This window comes from Microtus ochrogaster, unplaced genomic scaffold, assembly GCF_000317375.1.
Source record: "Microtus ochrogaster isolate Prairie Vole_2 unplaced genomic scaffold, MicOch1.0 UNK10, whole genome shotgun sequence".
In the NCBI taxonomy this organism is placed as follows: Eukaryota; Metazoa; Chordata; class Mammalia; order Rodentia; family Cricetidae; genus Microtus; species Microtus ochrogaster.
The window spans coordinates 4,267,162-4,294,272 of NW_004949108.1; the positions used below are offsets into that span (position 1 = coordinate 4,267,162).

Genomic DNA, 27,111 nt, shown 5'->3' on the forward strand with positions numbered 1-27,111 from the left:
GCGGGAAAGCGGAAGGGCTCTGGACCTGACCGTGAGCTCCTGGTTCTCACCCACGAGATTCCGCAGCCCCCTGACCCCGCACTCCCGGGATTGCAGTATGGAGGCCGGGCTGCTGTGGTTCTGCAACTGGAGCACGCTGGGCGTTTGCGCCGCACTCAAGCTGCCGCAGATCTACGCGCAGTTGGCGGCGCGCAGTGCGCGGGGCATCAGCCTCCCCAGTTTACTTTTGGAGTTGGCGGGGTAAGGCCCCGGGAGGCCTGCGAATCCGGGAGACCGAGGGTTAACTCGGGGGGCGCGGAGCTGGGAGGCGCTTTCCCGGGCGCTCCCACACCTCCCTTGCTTCTCCCCAAATCCCGGAAGGTACGAAATGCCTGTGCACGCCCATCTTAGAGATTCTGCGAAGTCACCCCGACCCATCCTGTCCTTAGCTACGGCCTTCCAGCCGCGGGCGAAGCCATTTGCACCTGCGGTCCCTTAACGACCCTAACCTCACCCGGCACCACCCACATTTTTTTTTTTCCCAACCTAGAGTCCCTTGCCTGTAAACCAGTGGTTGGGCTGAGATCTGAGTTACAAGATTTGATGATTCCATGTGGGAATGAAGAGGGGGAACGAAGAGGGGGAACTTGGGTAGGCGTTTGGAAGTTGGGCTGGGGTCCAACACGCAGGTTTGGTCAGTGGCTGCTGCGGGAGCCAAGTTATTGGTGACTTTGGCTAAGTAGTTAAGAGTAAGAGGTAAAGTCGTGAAACTTTGGTTGGGAAAAACAAATTAAATGGGAAACACGTCCCTGAGTCGCGCGATCTTGCACCAGGCACCAGCCCCTCCCCGCTGTCATCCACACGGAGGAGAGCGCCCATCTGATAGGGTGGGCTTCAAGGTGCACCTTTTCAGAGAGCGGGCGGGAGGGTCCCTGGTCCGTTGGCTGCGTAGAACAAGAGTAAGTGCATTTCAGAGAGGGGGGGAGGGAGGGAGGGAGGGAGGGAGAGAGAGAGAGAGAGAGAGAGAGAGAGAGAGAGAGAGAGAGAGAGAGGTGATGGGTAAGGCTTGAGACTGAAGGATGAAGGCTGGGGTTAGAGGATGGGATGCAGGTGTTTGAAGTCAGGAGAGTTACTTGGCCTCTGGCATGCTAAATTCTTCGCGAGCATGAAGCTCAGGCTTCAGGGTGCAGACTGAATAGAAAGCCCTCAGATGCCTACAGAACGCTAACCATCTCCTCCCCTGCCTGTAGCTCCCTCTTTGCTGCCTGGCTTTAAACACGCAAATCCAATCAGAAATCGTCTCAAATTCAACAGCTGATCCCAGCAGCTCTGGTCATGGAAATGTTCCTTGAGATCCGGATGGTTTTGTAGTCTATCGCGGTACAGATAAAGTAGGCTCTTTCTGGAAATCTCAACTGCCTCTCTCCCTTCGGGCAGTGGGCGGGCAGCTGCGGCTGGTTTCTGTAGTTAGGTTTGGCAGGGTTAAGACAAGCTCGAAGGCCAGAAGGCGTGGGTATGCGGCACCACCGAAACCCGATAGTTATTTATCCCTACTTCTGCCGGCAGTTTACTGCAATAGTTCCCAGTTCGTGTGGCCTTTTGAAGGACCTCCTGGAACCCTACATGCATTCCTTTCTTAATTCCTTTCTCACCGCAGCTTGAGCTGAAGAGTTGTTTTAATCCTGAGCTAGGAACAATAGGGATAGGAGGGCCACCCTGCCTAATCTCAGCTGTCTCCATTCCCGCTCCTCCCACCTCCCGCTCCCTTCCCCTTGCATGGCTGGGGGTGGGGGTCACTTCAATTTTGCACCCGCCTGGGCTTTGCTTGGTTGCCTGCTTGACCCTCACCAATCAGACAGGCTCTGAGGCATCCACCACTATCATACAGCCTGCATCCTCCAGGGACTGGACTCCTGCCTTGGGGGCATGGACCCTCTTTGGATTTCGACCTGAGAGCTCCAACTCTAAAATTCTGATTTGAGGGAATTGGTTCTTGGTCAGAGCCTAGCTATTTTAATGACACCGGAGACTTCACGCCTGGTTGATGATTGCTTTACACAGAAACCTTAAGACCACAAAGCATTCGCACATCATCCTCAGGGTACAGGTGTTTGGGTCCCCCTAAAAGCACAGAAGCCAGTCCTCAGGGAGAGAGCCTGAGTTGACATCTTAACCTTGAGTTCTCACATGGTCTTGTCATCTTTGGGCCTTAGTTTCTCCATATGATATGGCAGGCACTGTAGGTGACCCGCAAAGGTGTTTGGCAAAGTACCGACAACACTCAAGGTCTTTTGGACCTGCTGTCTGGGTCTCTGGCAACATTCCTGAAGGTCTATCCTCAGGGAAGTCACAAGCATGGTGAAGACCACATGCTCTAGTCTTAGGTAAATGTGCCTGGGGTCTGGCAGGGTCTCAGGGCTGTGAATATCTACATGTCCTGCCTCCAGGTTCCTGGTCTTCTTTCGCTACCAGTGTTACTATGGGAACCCGTTGCTCACCTACCTGGAATACCCCATTCTCATCGCACAAGGTAACTGACAACTCCCCATCCCATCCCCCTTCCCAGCCTAACCTGCTGCTCTGCCCATCTCACGGTCTCTTCTTTCAGACATCATCCTCCTGCTCTTCGTCTTCCACTTCAATGGGAACGTGAAGCAGGCCTTGCCCTACATGGCTGTGTATCCTTCCTGCATTTGAGCTGGACATGGAGGTGGAGGGGGCTAAGGAAAGGGGCTCATGGTGGCATGCAAGAGGCTCTGAATTCTGTCCTTGGCAACAAAAAAAGGGTGGGGGGATTTGGGGTGTCATTTGCTAATATTCTGCACTGTGAAACAAGATCTTTTTTTTTTTAATTAAAAAAGACTCATACATTGCGAGTCTTTACACAGTCCTTAGGATAGTACAGTTGCTGCCAGTGGTGTCCCTATAATATGATTGCCCCCCCTGCCCTCCAAGACCACATGGGATATAGATTCTGCTGAAGACGAGAGGTTTGTAGTCACCCTGCTAAGAGCAAGAGGCTCCACCTGTGCTTATCTCAAGCCCTCCTTCCTTCCGTGAGCATGTCCCCAGGGGATTAATGACATGACAGTGCCTGGCACCAAGTCCCATGCAGGATGCACCTGGTAGGTGCCTGTCAGTAGGCACAGACCTGGCTGGGGCAGTTTCCCGCTAAGCATGCACCTATGCAAAGCTGTAATTTAGAGGCTGAGCCTTGTCTGGGTGGCTGTGTTGGTTTGGAGGCTTACCATGCAGAATGGCGAGGCATTAGACCAGTCCACGCTGTGGCGTCTCCTACGCAGAGCGTAAAGTTTCATGGCAGCCTTTTTCATAAGGATTTGGTATCACTTCTCTTAAACTTCCAACTCCTTAAAAAGGCCAAGAGTGTCTGCGTTGTGACGGCAGTCAGCTAATCCTGCTGCCTCCATGACATGACCATGCACCCTTTTTACAGTGAGAGGCCCCAGGATTTGGGTAAGTCTTGACCACAGACTGTCTCAGATTGCTATGAGTTCCTGGCTCAGGTTCCCCTCTCCATTAAAGGAAAAGAGTATAGCTGTGCTCTGAGGTCAGTTTCAAGGGGTTGTGTTTGCCTTCTAGGTGAGGATGGCTTGAGCTTCTGATCCCCCAGCCTCCGCCTCCCAGATGCTGGGATTACAGGCATGCCCCCACTACATTTGCAAAGAGAATGTTTTAGTAGAGTGTAGTGCAGCTGGATGCCAGCCATTGTTGTGGGTCATCTCTAGTTTAATCCCTTCACCAGTTATTGTAACCATTGTTTTTAGCCACCTTTGGGGTTCTTCTGTATGCAGATAGCTTATGGGATATGGACCGGGCAGGGAATAAAACCCCGAGGCAAGGCAGCGGTTAGTAACTTGTTCCTGCCAGCCACTCCTGCCCTGACTATGGCTCCCTTCAGCCCTCATGGTTTGATATTTCTGCTCTGGTTGGACTCTTTCATTCCTATTCATTGAATCACGAGTCCTGCACAGGTCAGATGGTTCCTCTCCTTGCCTACCATTGCACACCCCAACTACTGTGCTTTTACAACAGAATTAGTGGGAAAGGGGTGCGGATCCACAAAAAGGTCACACACAGCTCACCGGTTTTGCAGAACACCTCTCCTTTGCATGCTTGAACCTTTCTTGTAAGCGCTTAATTTTGATGATGCATTAGAGAAGTCTGCACAGTCAGGAAACCAGCATTGTAGCTACAGCCGTATGAATCACAGTTCGTGAACACAGATCTGTGTGTTTTCTCCCACAATTTGCTTCCGTTCTTTTGAACTCAGAACAGATGTTCACATGCAACCCCTTAGCATCTTTTCCAAACTGGACACCGTCCAGCAGAGCAGTCCCCACCCCTCTACATCGACTTCTGTGTCACCCTCTGTGGTCTAGCTTGGCCTGCACAGGATAAGAAGGGAGGGGTGGGTGGAGCTGTCAGTGACTCCCTGCTGGGTCCCTTAGCACTTGGCCAGATTTGTGTCATCCTGGTTCATCCTCAGCCTGCAGAAATGGATCATCGACCTGGCCATGGTAAGTGGTGCCCCTAACGGAGGGAGACTGAAAAAGTAGGTACCTTCTTTTTGCCTCCGATCGCTTTAGGGCAGTGTTTCTCACCTTCCTCATATTGTGGTGACCCCCAACCATAAAATTATTTTCACTGCTGCTCCATAACTGTCATTTTTCTACTGCTATGAATTGTAATCTAAGTATCCATGCTCTCCGTTGGTCTCAGGTGGCTCCTGTGAAAAGGTCGTTAGATATTCCAAGGGGTAGAGACCCACAGGTTGAGAACCACTGCTTTAGAGCGTGGGGTTTCACCCACATTTTGCAGCTATGTTGAGGAGGATGAAAAGGCAATGTCAGCCAAATATTAAGACATTAATTTTTAAAGCTTTGGGGCTCAAGGGGAACACTAAGGTGAACTCCCCCCCCTTTTATTTGTGTATGGGGGTGGAGATGCATGCAGAGATTTGTAAGCCATCTTCTTCCATCTTGTGGGTTTTGGGAACTGAATTTAGGTCATCAGGCCCCACAGCTATCTTCCGCACCCACTGAGCCACCTTGCCGTCCCTGACAGCGTAAGTTTTAAGATAACCTTCCCGTGTTCCTCCCACTCTGTGACTCCTCCCTCAGTCCCTCTACAAGCGCTCACTGTGCACCTGCTCTCTGGTAGACACATGCAGCTGACGCACATCCCTGCCTGCAGTGGACTGTTTTGTGGGATAACACGATGCTCTCCCTTCAGTGTGTGCTGACACTACCAGGGTTCTCTTATGGCCTGCTCCCAGACCACCCCCTTGATCTCAAAGTTGGTTTTTTTTCTTGAAAAGCGAACATGTCACTAACTTGTCCATTTGGTTGGCTATACCTAAGCCACTTATGGTGTCCCTCCCCACCACACTAAGCTGGTCCTGCCACCTTCCTTTGCTTTACCCAGCACCCCAATTTCTCAAGAGCTTCCTTTTTCACAGCATTCCTTGCTGGGGTCTAGGCTTCCTGCAGGTCATCTGTGCCCAGCTCCCATTGTGACTTTTGTCTGTATAAGCCTGGCAAAGGCATTGCTCCCTCCTCTGCCCAGATACACTCTGACACTCCTTTCTCGGCGATTCTTTCCCATGTAGCCCCATCTCCCACCCATAAGGACTTCTGGAGGCCAGCCAGGTGCCCACACAAGGAGGAAGCAGAGCCTGTCAAAGGCCCTGTGACTTGTCACTCATTTGAAAGCCAGCAGTCAGGCCCCATGCCTCTCATCTCTGAAGTTCCACTACAGATCAGGATCTCTATAGCACTCACTTGATTCTCTCGCCTGGCTTTCAAACACACCACTTTCTGTGGCCCTTCCTAACTTTATCTCCCTGACTTCTGAATGCTGCTCATGCCATTCTGCCCAGCCTAGATGACTGTAGTGGTCTCCCTCTGGCCTGAGCAGTGAGCATGATGGGCTGACAGCCAATTTGCAAGGCTTTCTTGTCTGAGAGATAACAGACAAGAATGAGGAACAGTTTGGAAGTTGGTCTATTTAGCGACAGGCTGGGATACACCCATACCTACTCTGGGGAGAGAGTAGAAGGCAGGGTGCATCTGCAGCCAGGCCAGTTCATGCCCTACCAGAGAGGCAGATGAGGGTCATCCTTCACCAAATTGAAGTTTCAAACCTTGGCACATTGGAGACTGCTAGTCTTGAAAGTTTGGCTTAAAAGGCACTGTATCCGGGCTAATGCAATGACTCAGTGGTTAAAGGCGCTTGCTGCCCAGCCTGATGACCTGAATTCAATTCCCAGGGCCACAGAACTAGCTTTCACAAGCTTTGCCACGTCTCTAGAGAATAAACTGTGTTTACAAAGGTACTGCACCCACTCCTCTGTCCTCTCAGGCTCCTGACTTTCTCACTTTTTTTCCACAACAGAACTTATGCACTGTCATCAGTGCGGCCAGTAAGTTTGCCCAGCTCCAGTATCTGTGGAAGGTGCAGGACTCGGAAGCCGTGAGTGCACTGTCCTGGGGCCTCTCTGCCTACACCTGTGCAAGTAAGGCCACCACTCTCCAGGGACATCAGAGTCTTCTTTTGTGTACTAAAACTTTTACAATTAACTATGCAACCGAACCTGCTAAGGAAAGAAAGGTACCCCTGTGTATAAGGGGCCGTAATACAGACTGTGGCTTCAACTGTCACCCAGAGTCCTGTTCACTACAGAGAAAGGAGCTAACAAAAGAACTCTGGTTAGACAGGAAGAATTTATCTTCTTCAAGTCTTAGTTTTGCTACTTGTGAAAAATGGGGTGGAGTTCAATGCTTAAAGAATTTCTGCCAAATGTGGGAATGTGTGCCTTTAATCCCAGTGCTCAGTATTCGAGGCAGGTGGGGCTCTGGGATTCCAGAACTGCCAGTGACACACAATGAGACCTTGTCTCAAATTTGCATAATTTTTAAAACATTATTTTTGTTTAATTTTATGCATATGGTGTTTTACACCTAAATTTATGTATGTGTACCACAGGCATGCCTGGTGCCCTTGGAGGCCAGAAAGGGGTCAGATTCTCTGTGACTGGGGTTATGTGCTTCCACATGGGTGCTGGGAAGTGATCCCAGTTCCTCTGGAAAAGCAATCAGTGCTCTTAACCATTGAGCCATCTCTCCAGCCTATTTACCTACACACACACACACACACACACACACACACACACCTTAATTAGTGGGAGCCTTTCTTCAAGTAAAATAACTGGAAGCTCAATATGCAAATGAGACTTGAGACTGTTTTTGTTGTTTTGGGGGAGGGGTGAGCACAAGGAGGGATGGGAGCCCTCCCAGGTAGTGCTGCACTACTGTTAGAAATGCTTCTTAGAGAAGCTCCTACAGACTGGGCCAGGGCCAGGGTGTATGGCTGCTCATTAGAGGTTTACACAATACAGCATTAACAAGGGTCCCCTATCAAAGTCATTCAAGAAGTTAACTTATATTATGTAGTAAAATCGAAAGGAATGAGCTAAATAGAAATACAAAATGTGTGAGAAGTTACATATTGCTATGAATTTTCTTTTACAGCACGAATAGTAACAACTTTAATGACCACCAATGATTTCACAAGTAAGCAAAACTTCCTTTTGACTTCCTGGGTTTTGCCTTCTTTTGTTTTTGTATGTGTGTGTGTGTGTGGGGGGGGTAACTTTGGTCTAACATAGAACCTATCATAAGGCTTAACAGACCCACTTAGTTCAATTGGGCTATGGACTCAGAGGACAAAGCATTAGTCTTCAACAGTGACTGTCTCTATTATGCATCCATTCCTTGCAGTCCATGGGGAGAAATATGCTCATGGGAGTCAGTTCTCGTCTTGGAGTTTCTACTTCAACAAGGAAACTGGACAGGACTCCCACAATTAACTGTTGAAGTATGCTGTGAAATGGGTTTTCAGAGTAGGGCAGCTGGGTGTGGTGGCTTGCATCTATAATCCTGTATACTGAGACAGCTAAGGCAAAAGAGCCAAACCAGCCGGGGAGACCCGGTCTCTAAAACAAGAGAGACCAGCAGGGTGGGTGGCTGAGGAGCCCTTCCTACTTTGTGGGAGCAGAGAGAGTCATCTGCCAAGTGAGGCCTTCAGTGCTGAATGAAGGTCTGATCAGAGGAGAACACATGTGACCAGGAGCAAAGAAGGTGCCAGGGCTGGCCACACTGAGCAGTGAGGCTGGCAGGGGCCAGAGAAGTCAGAACTGCAGACATACCTTTGAGTAGTAAGACACCTCCAACTATGTTTTAAAGCAGGGCTCGTGTAGTGCCATTTGCTACATGCTCATACAGGAAGGTAGACAGGGAGAAGCTGTGAGAAGAAAATACTTTGGTTAACTGAACGAGAGTTTATCCCTTACGCTCTTTTCAACTTCCAACACAGTATCTTTGAAAAGTGAAGAAACAGAAACCTATCCAATGACTATTAGAAAATGTCCTCAGCTGGGTGGTGGTGCTCACCTTTAATCCCAGCACTCGGGAGGCAGAGACAGGCGGATCTCTGTGAATTCGAGGCCAGCTTGGTCAACAGTGCTAGTTCCAAAGCTACAGAGTAACCCTGTTTCAAAAAGCCAAAAATGTCCTCAACAGTAGGCTTTTTATTGAGAAAGCAAGCTTCAGAAGAGTGAAGTCCCTTTGGGAGGTTTATCGGCTCTGACTTCAGTGGTGGGATAAAAAAGGAGACAGACCTAAGTCTCCTCCATGGGACTTGAGTTCACAGGAGGGAGACGAGTGTAATTAAAAAGCAGAGGGCCCACATATAAAAAGTTTATATTTAAAAGACCAAGAATGCTCCCACTGCAGTCTGTACTTGTCACCACTGTTCTGAGTGACTCACTTTTAGAAACAGCATGGCCAGCCGGGCCTGTGGTAGCACACACCTCGGGCAGAGGCAGGCTGATCTGTTTGAGGCTAGCCTGATTACGTAAAAAGTTCCAGGACAGCCAGGAGCTACATAAAGAGATCCTGTCCAAAATAAAACGTGTGGCTAGTACGCTGTTTGTATTTTACCATTACAAAGACATCTCAAAAGTCGGGTGGGGCTGCAGTTCATTTCATAAAGTGGCTTCCCATGCATGTGGGGAGCCCTGGCTTCAAGCCTGAACACAGAAATCAGGAGTTTAAAGTCACTGTCAGCTAGAGTCAGAGAGACCCTGTCATAAAACAAACACAGTCTTCAAGGGCATGTCAAGGCCCTTGTTCTGTTGGTCACTTTTTCATGGTCACTTATTATATAACATGTACCGACCCAGGGCTGTTTTCTCAGGAATACTTTCATGTGATGTGGAGTCTTGGCTGTGCCACCCAGGTTGGCTTTTTCCTTGAGCCTCTAGCCTCTCATGGGTCCACAGGCAGGGACCACCATATTTTACTAGAATGGTCTTTGTAGAAAGCAGCATTCTGAGACACCTATGTCTTCAAGATGTAAGTAAAGTGGTCTTGCACGTCTTAGCCAGAATCACATTACTTCAACGAAGCAGCAAGGACGCATGGCCAAACGCCCAGGTGGGCACTTCTGCAGCGAAGTCCTTTCCCAGGAAATGTCTGAAAGCAATTTTGTTCTGAGTCTCATGATCTCATCATTTCGTTTGGGGTTGGGGCAAACCTTATGTAGGCTTCTACTGAGAGCAGTATAATGTTTTCTTTTAATGTTGGAACTTTCTTTTTATTTCAGTTCTTACCCGTTTTGTGATCATGTTGGCTTTAAATATATGGGTAACAGTAACAGTACTGCACTACCGGAAGCCTGTTACCAAAGCTGAATGATGGATGTATTCCTTCTACACACAGTGGACTTCAAATAACTCAACCAGGGGATGCACCGTTGCTTTCCATTGCTACATTTAAAGTCTTTTACTAGTTAATCATATCAAAAACTTTAAATCAGACTTGAAAAGCCTCTTAGCTGGATATGGAGGTGCAAACTTACAATCTAGCACTTGGGAGTTTGCGGTAGCTTGTGCTGCATGGCAGATGGGACTCAGAGAAGGAAAAAGCCACTTGTTTAAAATTGCCCATTTCCTTGCCCTGCACCCAGATTGTGGTAGGACTTAGATACTGGTGTGTGTGAAAGAGAGAGAGAGAGAGAGAGAGAGAGAGAGAGAGAGAGAGAGAGAGAGAGAGAGAGAAGGGTCTCACTATGTAGCCAGCTACCCTTCAACTTGTGATCCTCCTTCCTCCGTCTTTTGAGCAAGAATGCTGTACTATAGAGGGAACCGACCACACCTGGCTTGACACCCGCAATGGTGGATGCTGCCCAAGAAACCCTTAAAGTCATGACTAAGTTCTTTTAGAGTCTTAAATAGTTTTCCCACAAGAAGTGGGGTCTGCTTAGTCATACCTGGGCAGTTTAACCCTTCCATGACCAAGGGCTTGGCCTTGTATGTCATAAAGCACTGTAACATCCCTTCAAGGCAAGCAAGGCTATCAGAGTGCTCCCACACTTCACAGTGTGCCTTAAGGAGTTCCAGACAGCTCTGATCTTTGTTTAGGTGAGGAAATCTCAATGGCTTTCCAGATTTAAGCACAATGCAGTTTTTTTTTTTTTTTAAAGAAAGGGCTGTACCTCACAGTTACATTGCTGGAACTTAGTACAGGTTTTAGCTACTGCAAGATATGCAATAAAAAGTGTTGCTAAGTCATACCCAATTCTTGGGTATTTTATTCTTACTAAAGTAACATATCTTAAGCACTGTTCACAGTACTTCCTCTGATGTTTTATAAACCTGACACTTAAAAGTACACTTTCTTATATGTGCATGTCATTATTCTGCCATACTGTCAGTAATGATGTTTACTGGAAAATGCTTAGTTTCTTGTATAAAATAAGACTTTCATTTGTTGAATTCCACTGATCTTAACTGTCATGAATTTTCAGTTATGTAGGTAAAGCTCCTCAATAAGCTAGCTAATCTTGTTAGGACGATTGCCCTAGACCCAGGAGAGAAATTTTACATCTAAACATAAACCATCCTATTGTTATTTCAACCAGTGTCAGAAAACAAAACCCAAGTTCATCTCTCACACACTGATAATCAGACCATTAGTTTAATATAAATTATGGTCTTAGCCCAACAAGAGTTTTAGGTATATTCAAACAGCACTTTTATTTTACCACTGCTTACAGTACTTCTTTTAAATAAAAAAAACTTCCCCTTTTGTAGGCCAAGCTGGCCTCAAACTCAGCTTTCTGCCTCTACCTGTTCAGCAAATGCCACCTCTGGAGGGGAACACCTGGGTGACTGTAGCCACCTCACATGCTCTACCATCTTTCAAGCTGACAGTCCTGAAAGGCAGACACGGTCTCCAGATGAGTTTATTCACAGAATACCCAATCTGAGACCAGAGAACGGCCAGTGCTTACCAAGGAAGCACCTTCTAGAAGACGCCCACCACTCACTATTTTCAGACAGAAAGGCACCCTGTGTCCTCTACCCTCCCCACCTGGAACCAGATATGTGAGTCTGCAAGCCCACAGTGACTCAGGGGCAGAAGCGTTCCTCTATGATGACATCACCCCACCTTCTATCAGCACCCTTTAGAGAGACGCATTAAGAAGCTGCAGCACTGCACAACTACTGCACAGGAAAAGATGCTTACATTTAGGTTCTTTTATTTATTTTTCTTAAACAAAAAGCAGGCATAAAAATACAATTACATTACTACAAAGATGCAACAAAATAAAAATAAATCAAGAGGGTATGATTTTTTTTTTTTTGTTCAGGGGGACGGCTGATCAAAGATGACTCTCTAAATCATGCAGTTTATAACTTATTACAATTCTAAACAAAAGTCACCACAGGGAAGGGAACAAGGCAAGGCCCCAGGGCACAACACTTAGCACTGTCACACAGTGCTTTTCAAAGTGCTTTAACATTGGCTGTGGCACCTCCACGAGCCAGGGGAGCTGAAGCCACCTTCAGGCAGGAAAGGAGAATCAGTAGCGGTCAAGGGGCCTGAGAGCTCGGAGGATACTTGTTCTACTTGGGGTTTCGGCATGCTGCTCTGAGCATCTCTGTAAGGTAAGTTGGTGTCTGAGATTCTTCACATCACCCCGGGAATCCTAACAGACTGATGGTAGCAGCAGGAACCTCAAGCACTTCTCACCAGATCTACACATGAACTGATGCAGAGCCTCCTCTAGGATCCATGGCCTCCCAAATGTTGGCCAGAAACACCAGCCTTTCCTTGGGATTACCAGCTCACTTATCCTTTAGTTAACTGGGGCATTTGAAACTTTCAACTGAACTTTTTTTTTTTTTTGCTTTTCTAAAAGCAATGCTTAAAAATTAATTTTATATTAATTTTCATCAGTAATACCGGAACTTAGTTTTTCTTTTACTTCTGTTTTTATTTCCACAAAGCAAAAGTGTCCAACCAAGGAAACTTGGCATTCCTTTCTTTTAGATCCCAATTGAAGTATTTATGGCTCTGAGACAAATTGAATAAAGGAAGTAACATTTGCTCTGATAACCATCTATCTAGAAGGTTTGGGAGCCTCAAGAAAAAGCAAAACTGGCACAAAATTAGGTTGCTCTTGTAATGACCATTGGGTTGGGAAGAAAACTGGCAGGTGTGTGCACTGACGTGCATGCAAATGACAACAGGGAAAAACAAATCCCTTCTGACTTCTCTAAGGTCAGCTTTTTTACTCAAAATTCTGTTACTCGGACAAATGACCTTATAAATCCCTATGTTAAATCTCTCCATGGAGAGGTTTTTTGCCCCTCAGAATGTTTTATTCCCCTGAATCCTTCACATTAATTGCCTCGTACAGTTGCATCACACCATGATTCTCCAATCTCTAATACATATATACATGCACAGCATTCAAAATTTAAACTCCTGCCTTTTTTACTCAAATACTTCAATTATTCATTTGTAAACTTGACATTATTTCACCTTAATAAAGTTTATTAAAAATATATATATATATACTCTCCAATTCAGAATAGGATAGAACCTCCCATAGTGTGACAAACTCTATACAAAATATTAATTCAGTCTCTGTTTAAACAACTCTAATGAATGGAAATAGTTCTTCTATATAAATTTTATATATTTTCATTTTTAAATCTGAAGAGAAAGGGAGGGAGGGAGGGAGGGAGGGAAGCTGTGTTCTCAACCAGAGCTACAGAGCACAGTTGCTTCCAGAGAAATGGCATGCACATCTATTAAGAGATGGAACGAAAGATGCAACTGGGCCACCTGAAGGTCACAGGATTGGGATTTAGTATACCAGTAGGCCAAAGGCCACTATTCCATAATAAAATCTATGAGGATCGAACTTTTTACAACATTTCTACACTGACCCCAGAGGGAAGCAATGAAAACTGTCTCCTGGCTTCACTGAAATAGGCAAACATTTCAATATCATATTAAACTTTGCATATGTACAGAGCCTGATGCTGCCCACTGCTACACTCTGCTGTGGGGTGAAGCACACTTACCTGGGCCCACAGCACAACAGGACCTATCCTGCCTGTTCTCTAACCTCAGCAGCATTTAACAATGAGAATCAAAGTGAGCGCTTTTGAGGCTGCCTCTTCCCAAATACCAAAGCTGATATACCACCATACAGTTGTTTGTTTCAGGATCATATTTAAATATTAAAATATATATACAATACATGTTAGTTTTCTTAATATTTAAGACAATTTTTGAATCTTAAATGAAAATGTGAAAAACTGCCTTTACCATAAATAAAAATGTATCTGGGGTAACCAGCAAGTTCAAAGCAAAGGAGATAGTTTGTAGTCACAGACTAGCTGAAGCCTGTAAAAAGGGATGAAATAATAACAGATGTACATCACACACGTTAGTTCCAATGTAATCCGTTATTGTTTCTATGACCAAATAGGCTGACACTGACACAACTACTGTGTGTAAAAGAGTGCACTATTTTTCCCACAAAGCGAGCTGCAGCCTAAGAGCTGGTAAACACTTGTTCTTTCTTTTCTTAAATATAGAAAAGGGCTGAGATTTGGGGGGCAGGGAAGAAATTAAATTAAGGCATTCAAAAATGGATAAAGTTGTCTACCACAGGCATTAGGAAACTGGAATAATTAACTTCAAACTTCTCATTACAGTTAACTGTTTACACAAACATGCATCTCCTATCAGGTACATGGATGAAGGATATAAATTCCAACAGTATAGCTTTATACAAGTGCATAGTTGCAACTGAAGTAATGATATCTGATTAATGTGTATAAAAAATAAAATGGTAAGTTAAAAATACCTTCTTGCAGTATTACAGTACAATGTGCTTTTATGTGTGGTGTGTGTGTATATATATGAGGCTCAACTCATATGTACATACATACATAAACACAACATCATGGTCACTTCTTAAAGATGCAGTCAGCATCACTGTAGTGGGATCCATTCCCAAATTCTTTTGGCCGATGTGCCGGTGGAAACCCTCTGTTGAATCCAAAATGTGATTTCTTTAAGCTCTTCTCAACCTTTCTGTGCAATGTAGTGTGACTGCCAAGAGCTTGCAAGTCTTGAAGAGTTGCATGACACCTTTACTCACCAATCACTGCTGTTCGGCTTGTTTCAAAACAGCCCAGAAAACTTCTCCATGATGTAAAATGATTTCAGGGGAAACATGTGTTTGTGTGTGTGTGTGTGTGTGTGTGTGTGTGTGTGTGTGTGTGTGTGTGTGTGTGTGTGTGTGTGTGTGTCAGTCTCTCAGTAGAATACAGCTTTTTAGTTAAGTTTTGAGACATCATATTTCAGTCTTCTGACTGGAAGAATACGATCACCTAAATAACTGCTTTCATAGAAGGCAGTTAGCTAGAAAGGAAGGAAAATAATGTTAGTTGATACATCCAAGTTAAGAAAAATCAAATTCCCTGAAAAAACATTTTACTTTTATCATTAAACTACATTCTCTGTATTTCTAACACTCAATTCATGCATCAACATACTTAATTCTATTACTTTACTTAGTTTTAGGTACATGCAATTACATTCTTTCTAAATAAATGGACTTTCTAAGACCCATATTGGCCATAAACATTTAATGCAGTTAATCAGTTATATTAGGGTTAAAACACTGTGCTAAAGCAGTGGTTCTCAACCTGTGAATAATGACCACTTTGGCAAACCTCTATCTCCAAAAATATTTACAATTCATAACAGTAGCAAAATTGCAATTATCAAGTAGCTACAAAAATAATTTTATGGTCAGGGGTCACCACAGCATGAGAACCACTATACTACAAGGATCTTATTTGAGCACTGATCTACTAGCTGCCTTATATAGCCAAAAAAAGCAGGATTTCTGGACAGGCTTTACATAGTTACAGGACCTCAAGTCACATTTTCCATATCTATAAAATAGGAATAAAGGGCCAGACTCTAGCCTCTAGAGTATAGCTCAGGGGTAGAACACTTGTCTAGCAAGCGCAAGGCCCTGGGTTCCATTCTCCCCTGCCACAAAACAAAACAACGCTAAAAGGGGAACAAATACACTGTAGTGTGTGTGTGTATAAAGACAGTCACAAGCCTATATACAGAGGTCACAGTATCACATGATCTAAGTACATGCCATCACAACATGCTCAGTTAAGACAAATAGTTGTCTACTTGAAGATTTAAAGTCATGAGGTTTAACTTTCATTCAGTCTTGTTATTAATTAAGGAAACCATTCTGAACACTTTTCCATCCTCTGAGGCAAGGTCTCACTTGCACTGGTATGGACCTCACAAGCCTTGTCTCAGCCTGTTGAGTGGGAACTGCGGCCTCGCATATTGCAATGACAAGGTCTCATGCAACCTAGACTAGGCTCAAATTCACTATTGTAGCTCGAAGATGACCTTGAATTTGCCATTTCTTGGCTCCCCACTGCTCAAGTGCTGGGATTACAAGTGTGCCAAAATGCCTGGCTTTACATTTCTTAAAAGCACAGAATTGTTCACAACATGTCACTCATATTCTTTTTTTAGCAAGGGTAGTATTAAATTCTTGCAAACATTTCATTGTATTGCAAAGAAAAATCAGAAAGATACATCACTGAATTTATCCGATTTATAGAGTTTTTGTGGTTTTAATTCTTATAAGTTAGAAAGAAGGAGAAGAGAGAAGAAAGAATAAAGGGAGAAAGAATGAATGAAGGAGAAAGAATGCTATGTTCACAAACTAGTCTGAGACTGAAAACACTGTTAAGTTTTAATACTCTGTATACAGCTTCTTTGGAATGAATCAACGGTACCAGAGTTTTTTCCTTTTTTTATTTCTCCATACTTAACTTGAAAGATAAAATATTTTAATTTCAACAATACTGAAAATTGATAGCCAATAAAGAATCTGAACATAGCATTTCACTTACATTTGCTATGGAAATTCTAGTTAGAAATATTTCTGAAAACTACTTTTTAATCATATCCTACTAAAAACATTATAAAATTTCAAAACTAGTTCAAAAAAAGAAAAGAAAGTCCAAGTGCAAACCACATGCACTACATGGAAGTACTAAGAACTCATTCATTTTGATTTACCCATTTATTTCTTCAGAAATCAAAAACATCGTCATCATCATCACCATCAACATCATCAAATGACCAATCCCAGTCTTTAAATGCCAAATCAAGCAATCTGTAACAGGAGGTTGGCAAGTTTATAGCTCTGATCTTTACAGACTGCAGAACGTAGAGAGCACTACAGCTGGAGTGTGCTGAGTACTACAAGTTTTCCTTGTGTGGTGGTGCACGCCTTTAATCCCGGCACTGTGAGTTAAAGGCCAGCCTGACCGACAGAGTGAGTTCCAGGGTAGCCAGGGCGACACAGGGAAACCCTGTCTCAGGTAGTGGGGGGGGGGGGGGAGGAGGGGAGAAAGGGATGTCCCTTCAGGAGCAGCATAGCCAACAGTTCCAATGGAAACATCCAGTAAATTTTTCTTTAGGTGTGGGCAGGTGTGAACATGCTGACTGGGCACAATGAAGAAGGGCTCTCTGGGGGAACCCAAAACAGATACTATTTGGGCTAAGAATATAATTTGCCCTTTACACTGATTCCTACTGTCCAGATAAAAATGTAGCTACACTGATTTTCAGTTTGAGAAGTATAAAACAAACTATATTATCAGTTGACAGTTGCCATTTCCTGTTGCTTAATAAATTACACCATAAAAGATAAAACTTTGGAAGGGATCAACAAGGGGAACACAGATCTCTCAACTCTTGAATGACCCCCTACCTGCTAAGTGGCTCACCAACAGCTATGTTCTAATATGGAAACCAGGGCAGAGAAAACATGGAAGAGGCATTGTCCATGTAACTCGCTAAATGAATTGGACATAAAACAGGAAGATGAATTGTGTCTTTTTAATTAGAAATCTTAATTAACACACTACTCTTCCTTCAGATTATATAAACCTTTAGCTTTTTAAAAATTAAGCTCATTTATTTATTGTATGTGTGCATACATAAAACATGGAAGTTGCCGGAAGGTCAGAGAACAATTGTGGGAATAATTTCTCTACTACCATGTGGGTCCAAGGTATGGTGCCTTTACCCATTAAGTAGGTTATCTCTTCACCCCTGATCTGTTTCTTCCTACTAAATAATCTATACTGTAACACTTATCACCTTAAGACTGGGAGTGGGGGGAACTTTAATTATTCCTAACTATGATGCTCATGAATTTTTGCCAAGAAACTTTCTGGTCCCTAAGGTTATATCTGTGAATACCAGTCAGTGGCTTTTAACTTGAGTGTGTATAATTTACCCAGTAATCTCAGACCTCATTCTTATATCTGGATATGATTTGCAGAAGTAGAAAGGTCTCATTATTTGCATGTTTAAATAAACTGAATAATTTTTTATTTTGTTTTTGTTTTTTTCAGACAAAGTCTTATGCAGCCTAGGCTGGCCTCAAGCTTACTGTGTAGACCAGGCTTAGCCTTGAATTCCTAATCCTCCTGCCTCTGCTTCGCAAATTGTAACATTACAGGCACGCACTACCATACCCAAGTTTTACTTGGTACTCATGCTTGCATGAGTGCTCTTACTCTCTGGGCCATTTCCCAGTCCCCCAGTGTTGCAAATTTATATTAAAACTATAAATACTAGGTTATTTGTGCAATTATGTCCTTAAAACATCTCTTCATTTTCTTCCACTCAGTCACCTAATTCTGGTTATTTCTACTTAAAAATCTTTATTAAACTTTTTCTTCTACACATTTTTTTTTTTACTATCAGTACTCAGTTTATACGTCAGTAAGTCATTGAGAAACTGGCATTAAAACAATTATGTGAGAAATCGGTATTAAAACAAGTCAAAGTTCTTTGCAAAATCTATCTATCCTTTTTAATTGGATCCAGGCTTGCTCTCCAGCATCAAATTACCACTGTTACTGCCTGTTACTCTGTCCTTCCCCAGTCTTAGCACAACATAACATTGCAGATAAAAAGTACGGCTTTAATTTAACTTAAACTCAGTAAGGTTGAGTCTTCCTTTTTGTAGAGATAGGGTCTTGCTATGTAGTCCTTGAACTCAGATCTGCTTGCCTCTGCCTCCGAAGTGCTGGATTGAAGACGTGTACCACCTGACCAAGAACACACTCTAAAAGTAGCACTTCCAAACCATCTTTAAACTGTTCATTTCTGCTTACGTCATTGTCAAACAGTAGACTTTACAGCTAGGAGTGCAGACACTGAGTCTAGATTATTTGGACCTAAACACCTGGTCCTTGGGTACATGGTCTTTCTGATGCACTCAGGAGGCAGAAAAGGCAGGTCTGTCTAGATACAACCCCTAGATCTATCTGTTGGAAATTGATCCCCAGGTGGCAGTGCTGAAGAGCAAGCCCTTAGGAGGACATTTCAGTCATTTTAGAGATGAGTGGGTTCCTTGGGGATAGTTCTGTTATACAAAGCAAACTTTCTCCGCTCATGAAGCCCTCTGCCAAGTTATGGTGCAAGAAGCCTTCACTGGATGCTAGTGCCATGCTGCTTAGATGTCCTAGCCTCCAGAACCATGTACTAAATAAACCTATACTTTTTAATGTTACCCAATCAGATATACAGAGTATAAGCACAGAAGACAGAGATAAAGTATTAATTAAACAGCATTTATGCATTAACCAGTTGTACAATATTAATAATAAAAACTTAATTTTTAGACATTTTATACAAAATGGACTTCTGTGTTTGTCTCTCAATTCTTTTAAGGTTTTTAAGTTAAGATTTATTTATTTTCTTTTTTTGTAAACAAACCCTGGGCCTGGGGTTATATGCAGCTGTTAGCCACCTGAAGCAGGTGCTATGAACTAACTTTCTCTCTAAGAGTAGTAGTTGTAACTGCTGAGCAACCTCTCTATCCTCCTTTAGAGACCTTTGTTTTGGCCTCTTCTTAACTGCTGTTATCTCCCCCAGCACTCTGTGTGCTCATTCATATTCCTAAATCCAACCTGCTCAGTGCGTACCTTTTGAGAGCCTTTAGCTTAATTACTATCATGTAGTCAGTATTTTACATTAATTTCATATTTCTTTTGTTTTGAAACAAGATCTTACTATGTAGCTCTGACTGCCCTGGAATCACTCTGTAGACCAGGCTGGCCTCAAATTCTCAGAGATACACCTGCCTCTGCCTCCCAAGTTCTGGGATTAAAGGTGTGCGCCACCATGCCCAGCTAATTTTATCATATTTCACACACAAAATATCCAACCATTTTGCTACTGAAACACCAAATCTACTTTTGTCATTCTAAATTATTTCTTGGAGATATTACTTTCAGATGTTTCATATGAGAAGTCTGATAACAAAAGCAAAACACATTATCAATTATATACTGAAGGTCCTGTGTTAGGCAACAAAGCAGCTGAAATCAGATCCCTGACCAACCTAAGATTCTGTCCATCAGCTAACCAAACCTTCATCTCCAATGGAAAGCTATGTTTACAAATGTCTGGTACCTAATAAGCCAAGAAACTGTACTTCTGAATCCCAATGTAATGTGACTTCAGTCAGTGAAGCCATATAAAATGGTTTCAGCATTTCTCTATATCAAGATCACCCTTGACACTTCAGTTCCAAGCAGTGCCCATGTCACTCAGCATTGCATCTCAAGCTGAACTGTATTGCTCTTTAAAACACACTGTTTTGCACTAATCAATGTAAATTAAAATTGAAACTGCTTTCAGTTCTGCTTCTCAGATTATCTAACTAAAAAAAGTTTGTAACGTGTGTGCACCTGATATGTAAACATCTGTGTATAATCTTAATGCCATTTTTCAAATCACTAATTAGTCCATGTGCTTATTAAGGATGGAAATAGCATGATAATATACAAAAGTAATAAAATATCACCTTTAGATTTTGGTTGAATTTAATATCTGTAACTTAAAAAATATATTTTTTTAGCCACATCAGAGAATAATACATATACACTGTAAGTTTAAAATATTTGGTTTCCAATGACTCATTAAAATATCAAGAAAAGGAAAATCATAATTATCCAAGTTTTTAGTTTGATATAAAAAGCAACTTTTTTTGTGTATGTGGTTTTTTTCAAGACAAGGTATCTCTGTAGCTTTGGTGCCTATCCTAGAGCTAGCTCTTGTAGACCAGGCTGGCCTCGAACTCACAGAGATCCATCTGCCTCTGCTTACTGGGTGCTGAGACTAAAGGCATGCGCCACCATCGCCTGGCTATAAAAAGCAACTTTTAAGAAAGCAGCTTCAACTTTTCTACCATATTTTACTTATTACCTTGGTTTGTTTGGAGCAAGCTGTCGACTGGGTCGCCGGATAGACTGGTTTTGTTGTATTTTCATTGAGGTCCTAGGAGATGATCGGGCAAAAGGGTCTGGAGCTGGAGGTTTCTTAGGTATCTTTTTCACCAACCGACTAACCCATTTCTGCTGTTCTTCTGTTGAATTTGCTAATAACAATAGATTCTTTGCCGATGATATGTCATAATAAACTACAAAAAGAATTATTTGAAATAAATTAATGTGTTTAAAATGACCCAAACCCAAGTAACAGCACAGCAAGCACTTCCCAGCTCACCTTTGCAAGGTGCTATGATCTCCTCCTTCTTGTCCATGTGATCTTTGTGACATTTAATGTGGCACCGACGGCACTCTAGAGCAGGAGGGGGTTTAAACATGTGCCACAGTGGCTTCATACAGGCCTCACAGTTAGTTGGGAAGTGATAAAGAGTAGGAATAAACTCATGTCCTTTATGGCAAATATAATTAGATTTTTCTCCCACAGGCTCCACTGGAAATTCTGGTTCCTTCTTACTTTCTCCTTCATTGGCATACAGAATCTATAAATACCAAGAGGACAGAAGTGACTGCTACACACTTTTAAAAGATTTATTTATTTTATTAATATTTTTCCTTCATGTTTGTATGTGCACCACATGCATGCCTGGTATTTCAGAGGTTAGAAGTGGGCATCAAATCCCTTAGAACTGGAACACAGATGGCTGTGAGCCACCACTCTGGTGCTGGAAACCAAATCCAAGTGTTTTTTTTGTTTTGTTTTGTTTTAACTTCTGAGGCGTCTCTCCAGGTCCTGCATTATGTTATTTTTATACAGAAACATTTCTGATAAACTACTCTTGCATCACACTAAAAAAAATTGATGTGTTTAAACAGGACCTCCTTATTTTTGCTTTAGTATCTGATAGCAAAACTATCAGGATAGGCTAACTAAAGGGAAATTTACACTTGAATAGGTGGGTTTCCCCTTTCACTCCTCTAGGAGTGACTAATTTAGGGCTAGAAGTATAGTTCAGTGGAAGGTCAAAACTCTGGGTTCAGTCTCCGGTGTCCCTCCTATCCAAACAATCAAAGTCCAATATGACAACTACAATAATTGCTTACATTTCTTAAGAAAAAAGTGGGTGAAATATATGCACATTTTCATTTTAAAAGATATTTGGAGAGTTAAGGGATAAAAGGGAGACGATATGCAAATAAATGCCCAAATAAAATAGCGTAAGTACTAAAGAAAAGAAAAGAAAAGAAAAGAAAAGAAAAGAAAAGAAAAGAAAAGAAGAAAAAAGAAAAGGAAAAGGACAACTCCCCTACAATGGATTGGACACAGTGGTTTTGATAGAGCACTTTAATACTCTTTTAAAAAGGTGTGTGTGTGTGCACGCGCACACGCACAGGTGCATGCACACACGTGCCCACACAGTGCCTGTGGAGATCAGAAGGGGGCATTGGATCCTATGGAACTGGAGTAACAGGTGTTTGTGAACTATCAGGTGTGAACGTTGGACCTCTGATGGAGAAGAGCTCTTACCAAGCCATCACTCCAGCCCTATGGTTTGAAAGCTTTTTAAACAGGAGCAGTAAAAGTAAAAGCTTGCCTTCACTTTAAATAAACAGAAAAAGTGCTATTGCTTCCAAACTGAAATTTTTAAAATTTCCAGAGTTGACGATAAAACCAAAACAGGAGTAAGTTCATGCTCTAAAAAAACTACCACCCATCTTGTGAAAGGGCCAACAAAGCCCAGAGGCATAACATAAACTAGCAAACACCACCATCAGGATAGAGCTGTCCTCAGACAGAAGCAGCACACTGCAAAGAGCCAAGCATCTCAACTGGGGTGTGACACAAGGGAGAGTGTGAGGCAGTCCTAGGCCAGTGAAGAAAGGGATCTAAAACATCATGTCACATAAGAAAGAACACAAACACTATCTTTACCTGGAATATTCTTGGAATTTCTTTAGCATCTGCTCTGTATACATCTGTCTGGGTAACGGGTCGGACATGAAACAGCTTGCTATAAAAGGTTTTTAAATAAAGGAATAAGTAAAATGTTACACAAGGATTATATTACATTGGTCATTTTATGCCAGAAGTTAAAAATCAGCTATTTTATTGACTGATGTTAGATGCTCGTCGACAAGGTTGGTTTTTGTTGTTGATTTTTTTGAGACAGAGTCAGTCTCACTATCTCACTATGGCTGTCCTGGAACTCACTATTGTAAACCAGGCTGCCTTCAGAGATCCACCTGCATCTGCCTTTCACGTCAGAATTAAAGGCGTACATCTATTGTTTTATTGTTTAAATAATTTTTAAGATAAATTTTCAAGGTGAACTTTCTTTAAATAATAGTGTATTAAACCATGAAATACAGGTGTCTTGCACACTAAACACCATCAACTTTCATTTCTACAAAGGAAATCAAAGGAAAATTGTTGCACTAGGAGAATGAAAGGTGTGCTGTGATTGTTGTGATGGACAAGGCTCTATTATTCAGACTTTACATGAGACACTTACTCTATATCTAGAACCATGTAAGGGTTAGACTGCTCTTTATCTTGTTCGCTGTCATAGAAGAGAATCTTCTTACTGCTTACAATCACATACTGTTAAAAATAGGAAAGAGAGAAACTTATCAAATTACTGTGCACTGTATTTTCTTTTACAAGAGATTCTGTATTTGTGATAAAGTCATATGCTATGAAAGTAAATAAAAAGCAGGAATGCTGTTTTAGAGAAGTTTTCCTTAAGGTAACAGGTTTCTATTTGTAGAAGCTTTAAATAAGTAAATGAGGGGAAGAAACAAATGAAACTGAAACCGTATCTACTTTAAGATTTGGAATCTACACATAGAATCACATCACCCTAATCAAACATGAACAGCCATGGTAACACAAGTATCAAGGGTCTTTCGATCACATCTGGAGGAGTTTCCCATGGGACACAAAAGCACCAGAAGAACAGACTTCTATTTTTGACCTCAGAACCCATTTTAGAAATGACCCAGAGAGTAAGTCTTTTACACAGAAAATAAGTCACATCAACCCACACCAGAAAGCATAAGCAGGTTTTATGTGTCCGGACATGCACACATGTCCACCCTACAACTCCAGAAGGAAAATGGCTATAGTTAAATTGGAAGCTAAAAGAACCACATTCAAAAGTACTGATTACCTTTTTAACCCATCCAAACTTTTTAGTGTTGTTCCGCACAGGCAATGACAACCATCCTTCTAATCTTGATTCTGTAAATAAACAATATATGAATATAAATACAATGAGCCTCCCTGACAATGAAGAATTTAATAAAACTTTAATGTGGAAGTCACAAGCCAATCAAGCCTGCCTTTTAGAATTCAGACCATAAAGTACCCAAACTACTATAATAAAGCATAATCAGTAGAAGCACATTCCACAACGCAAAACAAAATCAAGGTCACATCAGAAATAAATACTCCAAATTAGAACATCAAATACTCCACTGATTAAATTCATGCACTGGCAAAATTCAGGAGAAAAGCATCACAAGAGCCACTGAGATCTTTTTACTGCACATCTACACCAAGCAGTCCACTCTTCTTGTGGGGATGACTAGAGGTGCAAAGTGCACCACTGTTGAGTAGAAAGCTCTTTAAATGAGTATGTGTTCAGAAAATATGGAATTTTAGAACGACTATTCTAATTGTGTACAATACATAGCAAACCTGTTTAACAAGGAACAATATAACCAAAATTTCTAAGCTCTAAAATATCAAAATAAGTAAATCTTAAATCAACAAAAGAAAGTATCTTAAGTCCTGGGGCTCTTATTATAAATTTAGTATTTTTCAAATGAAATTAGCAAGGGGGATGTCGTTCTAAGAGAATATTTTAATACTACAAGTTGCTACAGATTTTAACTGTTATGCTCCAACTGTACTAGATGCTCTACACAAGCTCTCTATGTCCACAGCTCCCCACAACAGAACTCTAACCCACAGGCAGATGAGGAGACTGGAGCCTAGAGAGATCACTGAGAACTCTGGGAGTTCAGAAGATGCTCTTGGACTCTTCACTATTTCACCTGGGAGGCTTTTCAGGTAAGGACCAGGCCGAATTGTTCCCTGTGCACACTATGAGCATGTACATATTCAGTGAAAGCCTGACCGCAGTCTCTGAAGCAATCATAGGATTTTGTTCTCTTCTGTACTGTCACTCTTGATACAGAACTACAGAAAAGTTGTCTGAAAACAGATGAAGCCATGCACTTTCAAGGATATACAACATTCTGTTTCTGGAAAGTTGGCCAAAAATCAAACAATCTAGCAAATACAATCACAAGCTATTTTAAAAATGCTTTAAAATCAAATTGCAGTTCATGCAGCAGATTTTTCACTCCATCTACACAGTATGTTGAGTGAGTGGATTGTTAGTTAATATCATAAAAAAATTTTCAAAAAGATAAAATTAAGTAGCTGGGAAAACTCCAAAGACAGAAAGATTTTTCAGGATGTCACCTGCACCATTAGGCTCCGATGAAATGGGTAAGTAAGGCAAAGAATCATCTTCAGAGTCAGAATCAAGAAGCGTGTGAGAACTGGAGGGCTTAGTGGCAATATTGAGAGAAGTAGAGGAACGTTGGTAGGTGAAGGACATGGATTCCATAGTGTGTGACTGAGTGATATGAACTAAATGCCCACAAGAAGCAAGGCAGAGCAGAGAGAGAGAAAAAATGAAAGCTTAAAAGACAGACACACTACATCACATAAGAGCTAAACATCCAAACATTTACAATTTCATTACATGTCTGTTTTTAACAAAACAAGTCCAAAATGTCATGTGAATCGCTACTCCAAAAAGGTTTTCCCTTAAAGAAATGATATTTTTTCAAGAGCAAAGTCAGGTCATGGAACTTAAAAGCAATCAGATGACCTATATGTCAGGCAAATACAAGGGCTGACCAAGAATGTGTACCTGGAAATCCATCATCAGGCTCAACATCGCCTGGTCCGCTGCCTATACTGGAGCTGTCCATACCGATATGCAAGGCCTGCAGCTGTGAACGCAGCTGTTCAATGTCACTGTCTTTACTGTCCAGAGTCATCTGGAGTTCAATTCGAATCTGGCTTTCTTCAGCTATTTGCTGTAAGAAAATATATTAACAAATGAGATAAATATTATGAGTGTTGGCCATAGTTTAGTAATAACTGCTAATAGAAATGTTCTGCAACCACACAGAAAAGGAAATAATTCTGTTTTAAAGAAATGTTTTCAGTGTAAGCGTGTTCTTACAGCCTGCATTTCATTCAGTTCTTTCTGGTATTTGATCATCTGTTGTGTCAACTTTTCACGTTCAGACTTAAGCTCCATATGTAGTTTTCTGTTCTCTTTCTCTTTTCTTCGCACATCTGTGTCACTACCACGCTTGACAGGTTCTTTTCGATTCATGATCTCTGCCAACTTATTCACAGCCTTAAAAAAAATAAGCATTTAGTAAATAATTATGCTGATGTTTTCTCAGAAACTCACCAATTGCAAGCTACATGATCACCAGTAATTCCTCTCCCATACACAGGGCTATAAAGAAAACACTTTTAGCTTGTGGAAATGGCCCCAGTAGAATCTGTAACAAGTTCCACAGACTGAAGTGAAAACTCCAAAAGAAGGAGGCCTCCTGGCACTGGTTGTGGAACTCGTGGCCAGAGTGAAATATTAAGCCATAGTTCTCATGGCCATTTGTTTTATCTTCTTCTATTCTCTTTTCATATTTACAAGATGTTCCTGATAACCTACACTGAGACTTCAAGCAAGAAACCATCCCTTGAGATGGTTAGTAACCATAACCTTATCTCCGTATAACCAGCGCTTTACTTCATAAATTATTTTCAAAATTATAAAATAAGTCTAAAACTTTCCCATCAAAAAATTTCATATGACTGTACATATGTCATCAAAAATGGGCCTAGGTATATAGTAGAGAAAGCCCTAAGCAAAAAGAATCAATAGTTTAAATTTACATCTTGAAGATTTACAAAGACCAGATACTAGTTGTTAAACAATAACTGACCATAAAAATTTATCAACCTGTTCTTGGATATGTGCCATTAGCCTTGGATGATTTTACGTTTTACTTTGCCAAATGACAATGATGTTATCTGTTCTATCCGTGATTGCTTCATTAAACACATCTTTTAAGAATTTCAGTATCTGTTTCACTATGTATAAAAACCCTTGTTTGAAAGCTGCAAAATACACTCGGATTCAAACTGCCTCTGTGTTTGATTCTATTTGTCATCGCCGAATCCTTAACCACCAAGCCCTCAAGGACCCTCGTCCCAGGGATCCTAGTACCCGACTGGGGTGGTCCATGGCATCCATCCCTGTATTCTAAATATTTTTTTTATTCTC

General features: G+C 42.1%; 2 protein-coding genes across 6 annotated transcripts in view; one reads left to right on the forward strand and one right to left on the reverse strand.

The window, feature by feature from the left end:
• Pqlc3 (PQ loop repeat containing 3) lies at nt 1–26,847 on the forward strand. Of its 2 annotated transcripts, XM_026788937.1 has the most exons (8): nt 1–240; nt 2,427–2,509; nt 2,588–2,657; nt 4,460–4,517; nt 6,394–6,514; nt 7,530–7,571; nt 24,677–24,803; nt 26,479–26,847. In XM_026788937.1, the coding sequence occupies exons 1-8, from the start codon at nt 98–100 to the stop codon at nt 26,486–26,488; spliced, it is 654 nt and encodes a 217-aa protein (XP_026644738.1). In that variant the 5' UTR covers nt 1–97; the 3' UTR covers nt 26,489–26,847. The 2 variants fall into 2 exon arrangements, with proteins under 2 accessions (XP_026644738.1, XP_005366583.1); XM_005366526.2 differs by lacking the exons at nt 24,677–24,803; nt 26,479–26,847 and adding an exon at nt 9,664–10,078.
• Rock2 (Rho associated coiled-coil containing protein kinase 2) overlaps nt 12,976–27,111 on the reverse strand; it is a 103,502-nt gene continuing 89,366 nt past the window's right edge. Inside the window, exons 26-34 of one of the 4 annotated variants that reach the window (XR_003378637.1) lie at nt 25,996–26,175; nt 25,678–25,846; nt 23,899–23,969; nt 23,242–23,330; nt 22,662–22,740; nt 21,009–21,270; nt 20,709–20,922; nt 14,678–14,789; nt 12,976–14,629 (exon numbers count right to left, since the gene is read on the reverse strand). Coding sequence is in view for 3 of the 4 variants with exons in the window: in XM_026788935.1 (XP_026644736.1) it covers nt 16,509–16,593; nt 20,709–20,922; nt 21,009–21,270; nt 22,662–22,740; nt 23,242–23,330; nt 23,899–23,969; nt 25,678–25,846; nt 25,996–26,175 (1,149 nt within the window). In the remaining variant the exon portion in view is untranslated. Of the gene's footprint in view, nt 14,630–14,671; nt 14,790–16,291; nt 16,594–20,708; nt 20,923–21,008; nt 21,271–22,661; nt 22,741–23,241; nt 23,331–23,898; nt 23,970–25,677; nt 25,847–25,995; nt 26,176–27,111 lie in introns of those variants that run through there. The other 3 variants (XM_005366527.2, XM_026788935.1, XM_026788934.1) reach the window with 3 other exon arrangements.

What these genes read in the sequence shown, in the direction of transcription:
- Pqlc3 (XM_026788937.1), top strand. Translation starts at nt 98, where the DNA reads ATGGAGGCCGGGCTGCTGTGGTTCTGCAACTGGAGCACGCTGGGCGTT. An exon ending in CCCCATTCTCATCGCACAAG is followed by an intron (nt 2,510 to 2,587) that starts GTAACTGACAAC and finishes CTCTTCTTTCAG; the next exon opens with ACATCATCCTCCTGCTCTTC. An exon ending in GCCTTGCCCTACATGGCTGT is followed by an intron (nt 2,658 to 4,459) that starts GTATCCTTCCTG and finishes GCACTTGGCCAG; the next exon opens with ATTTGTGTCATCCTGGTTCA.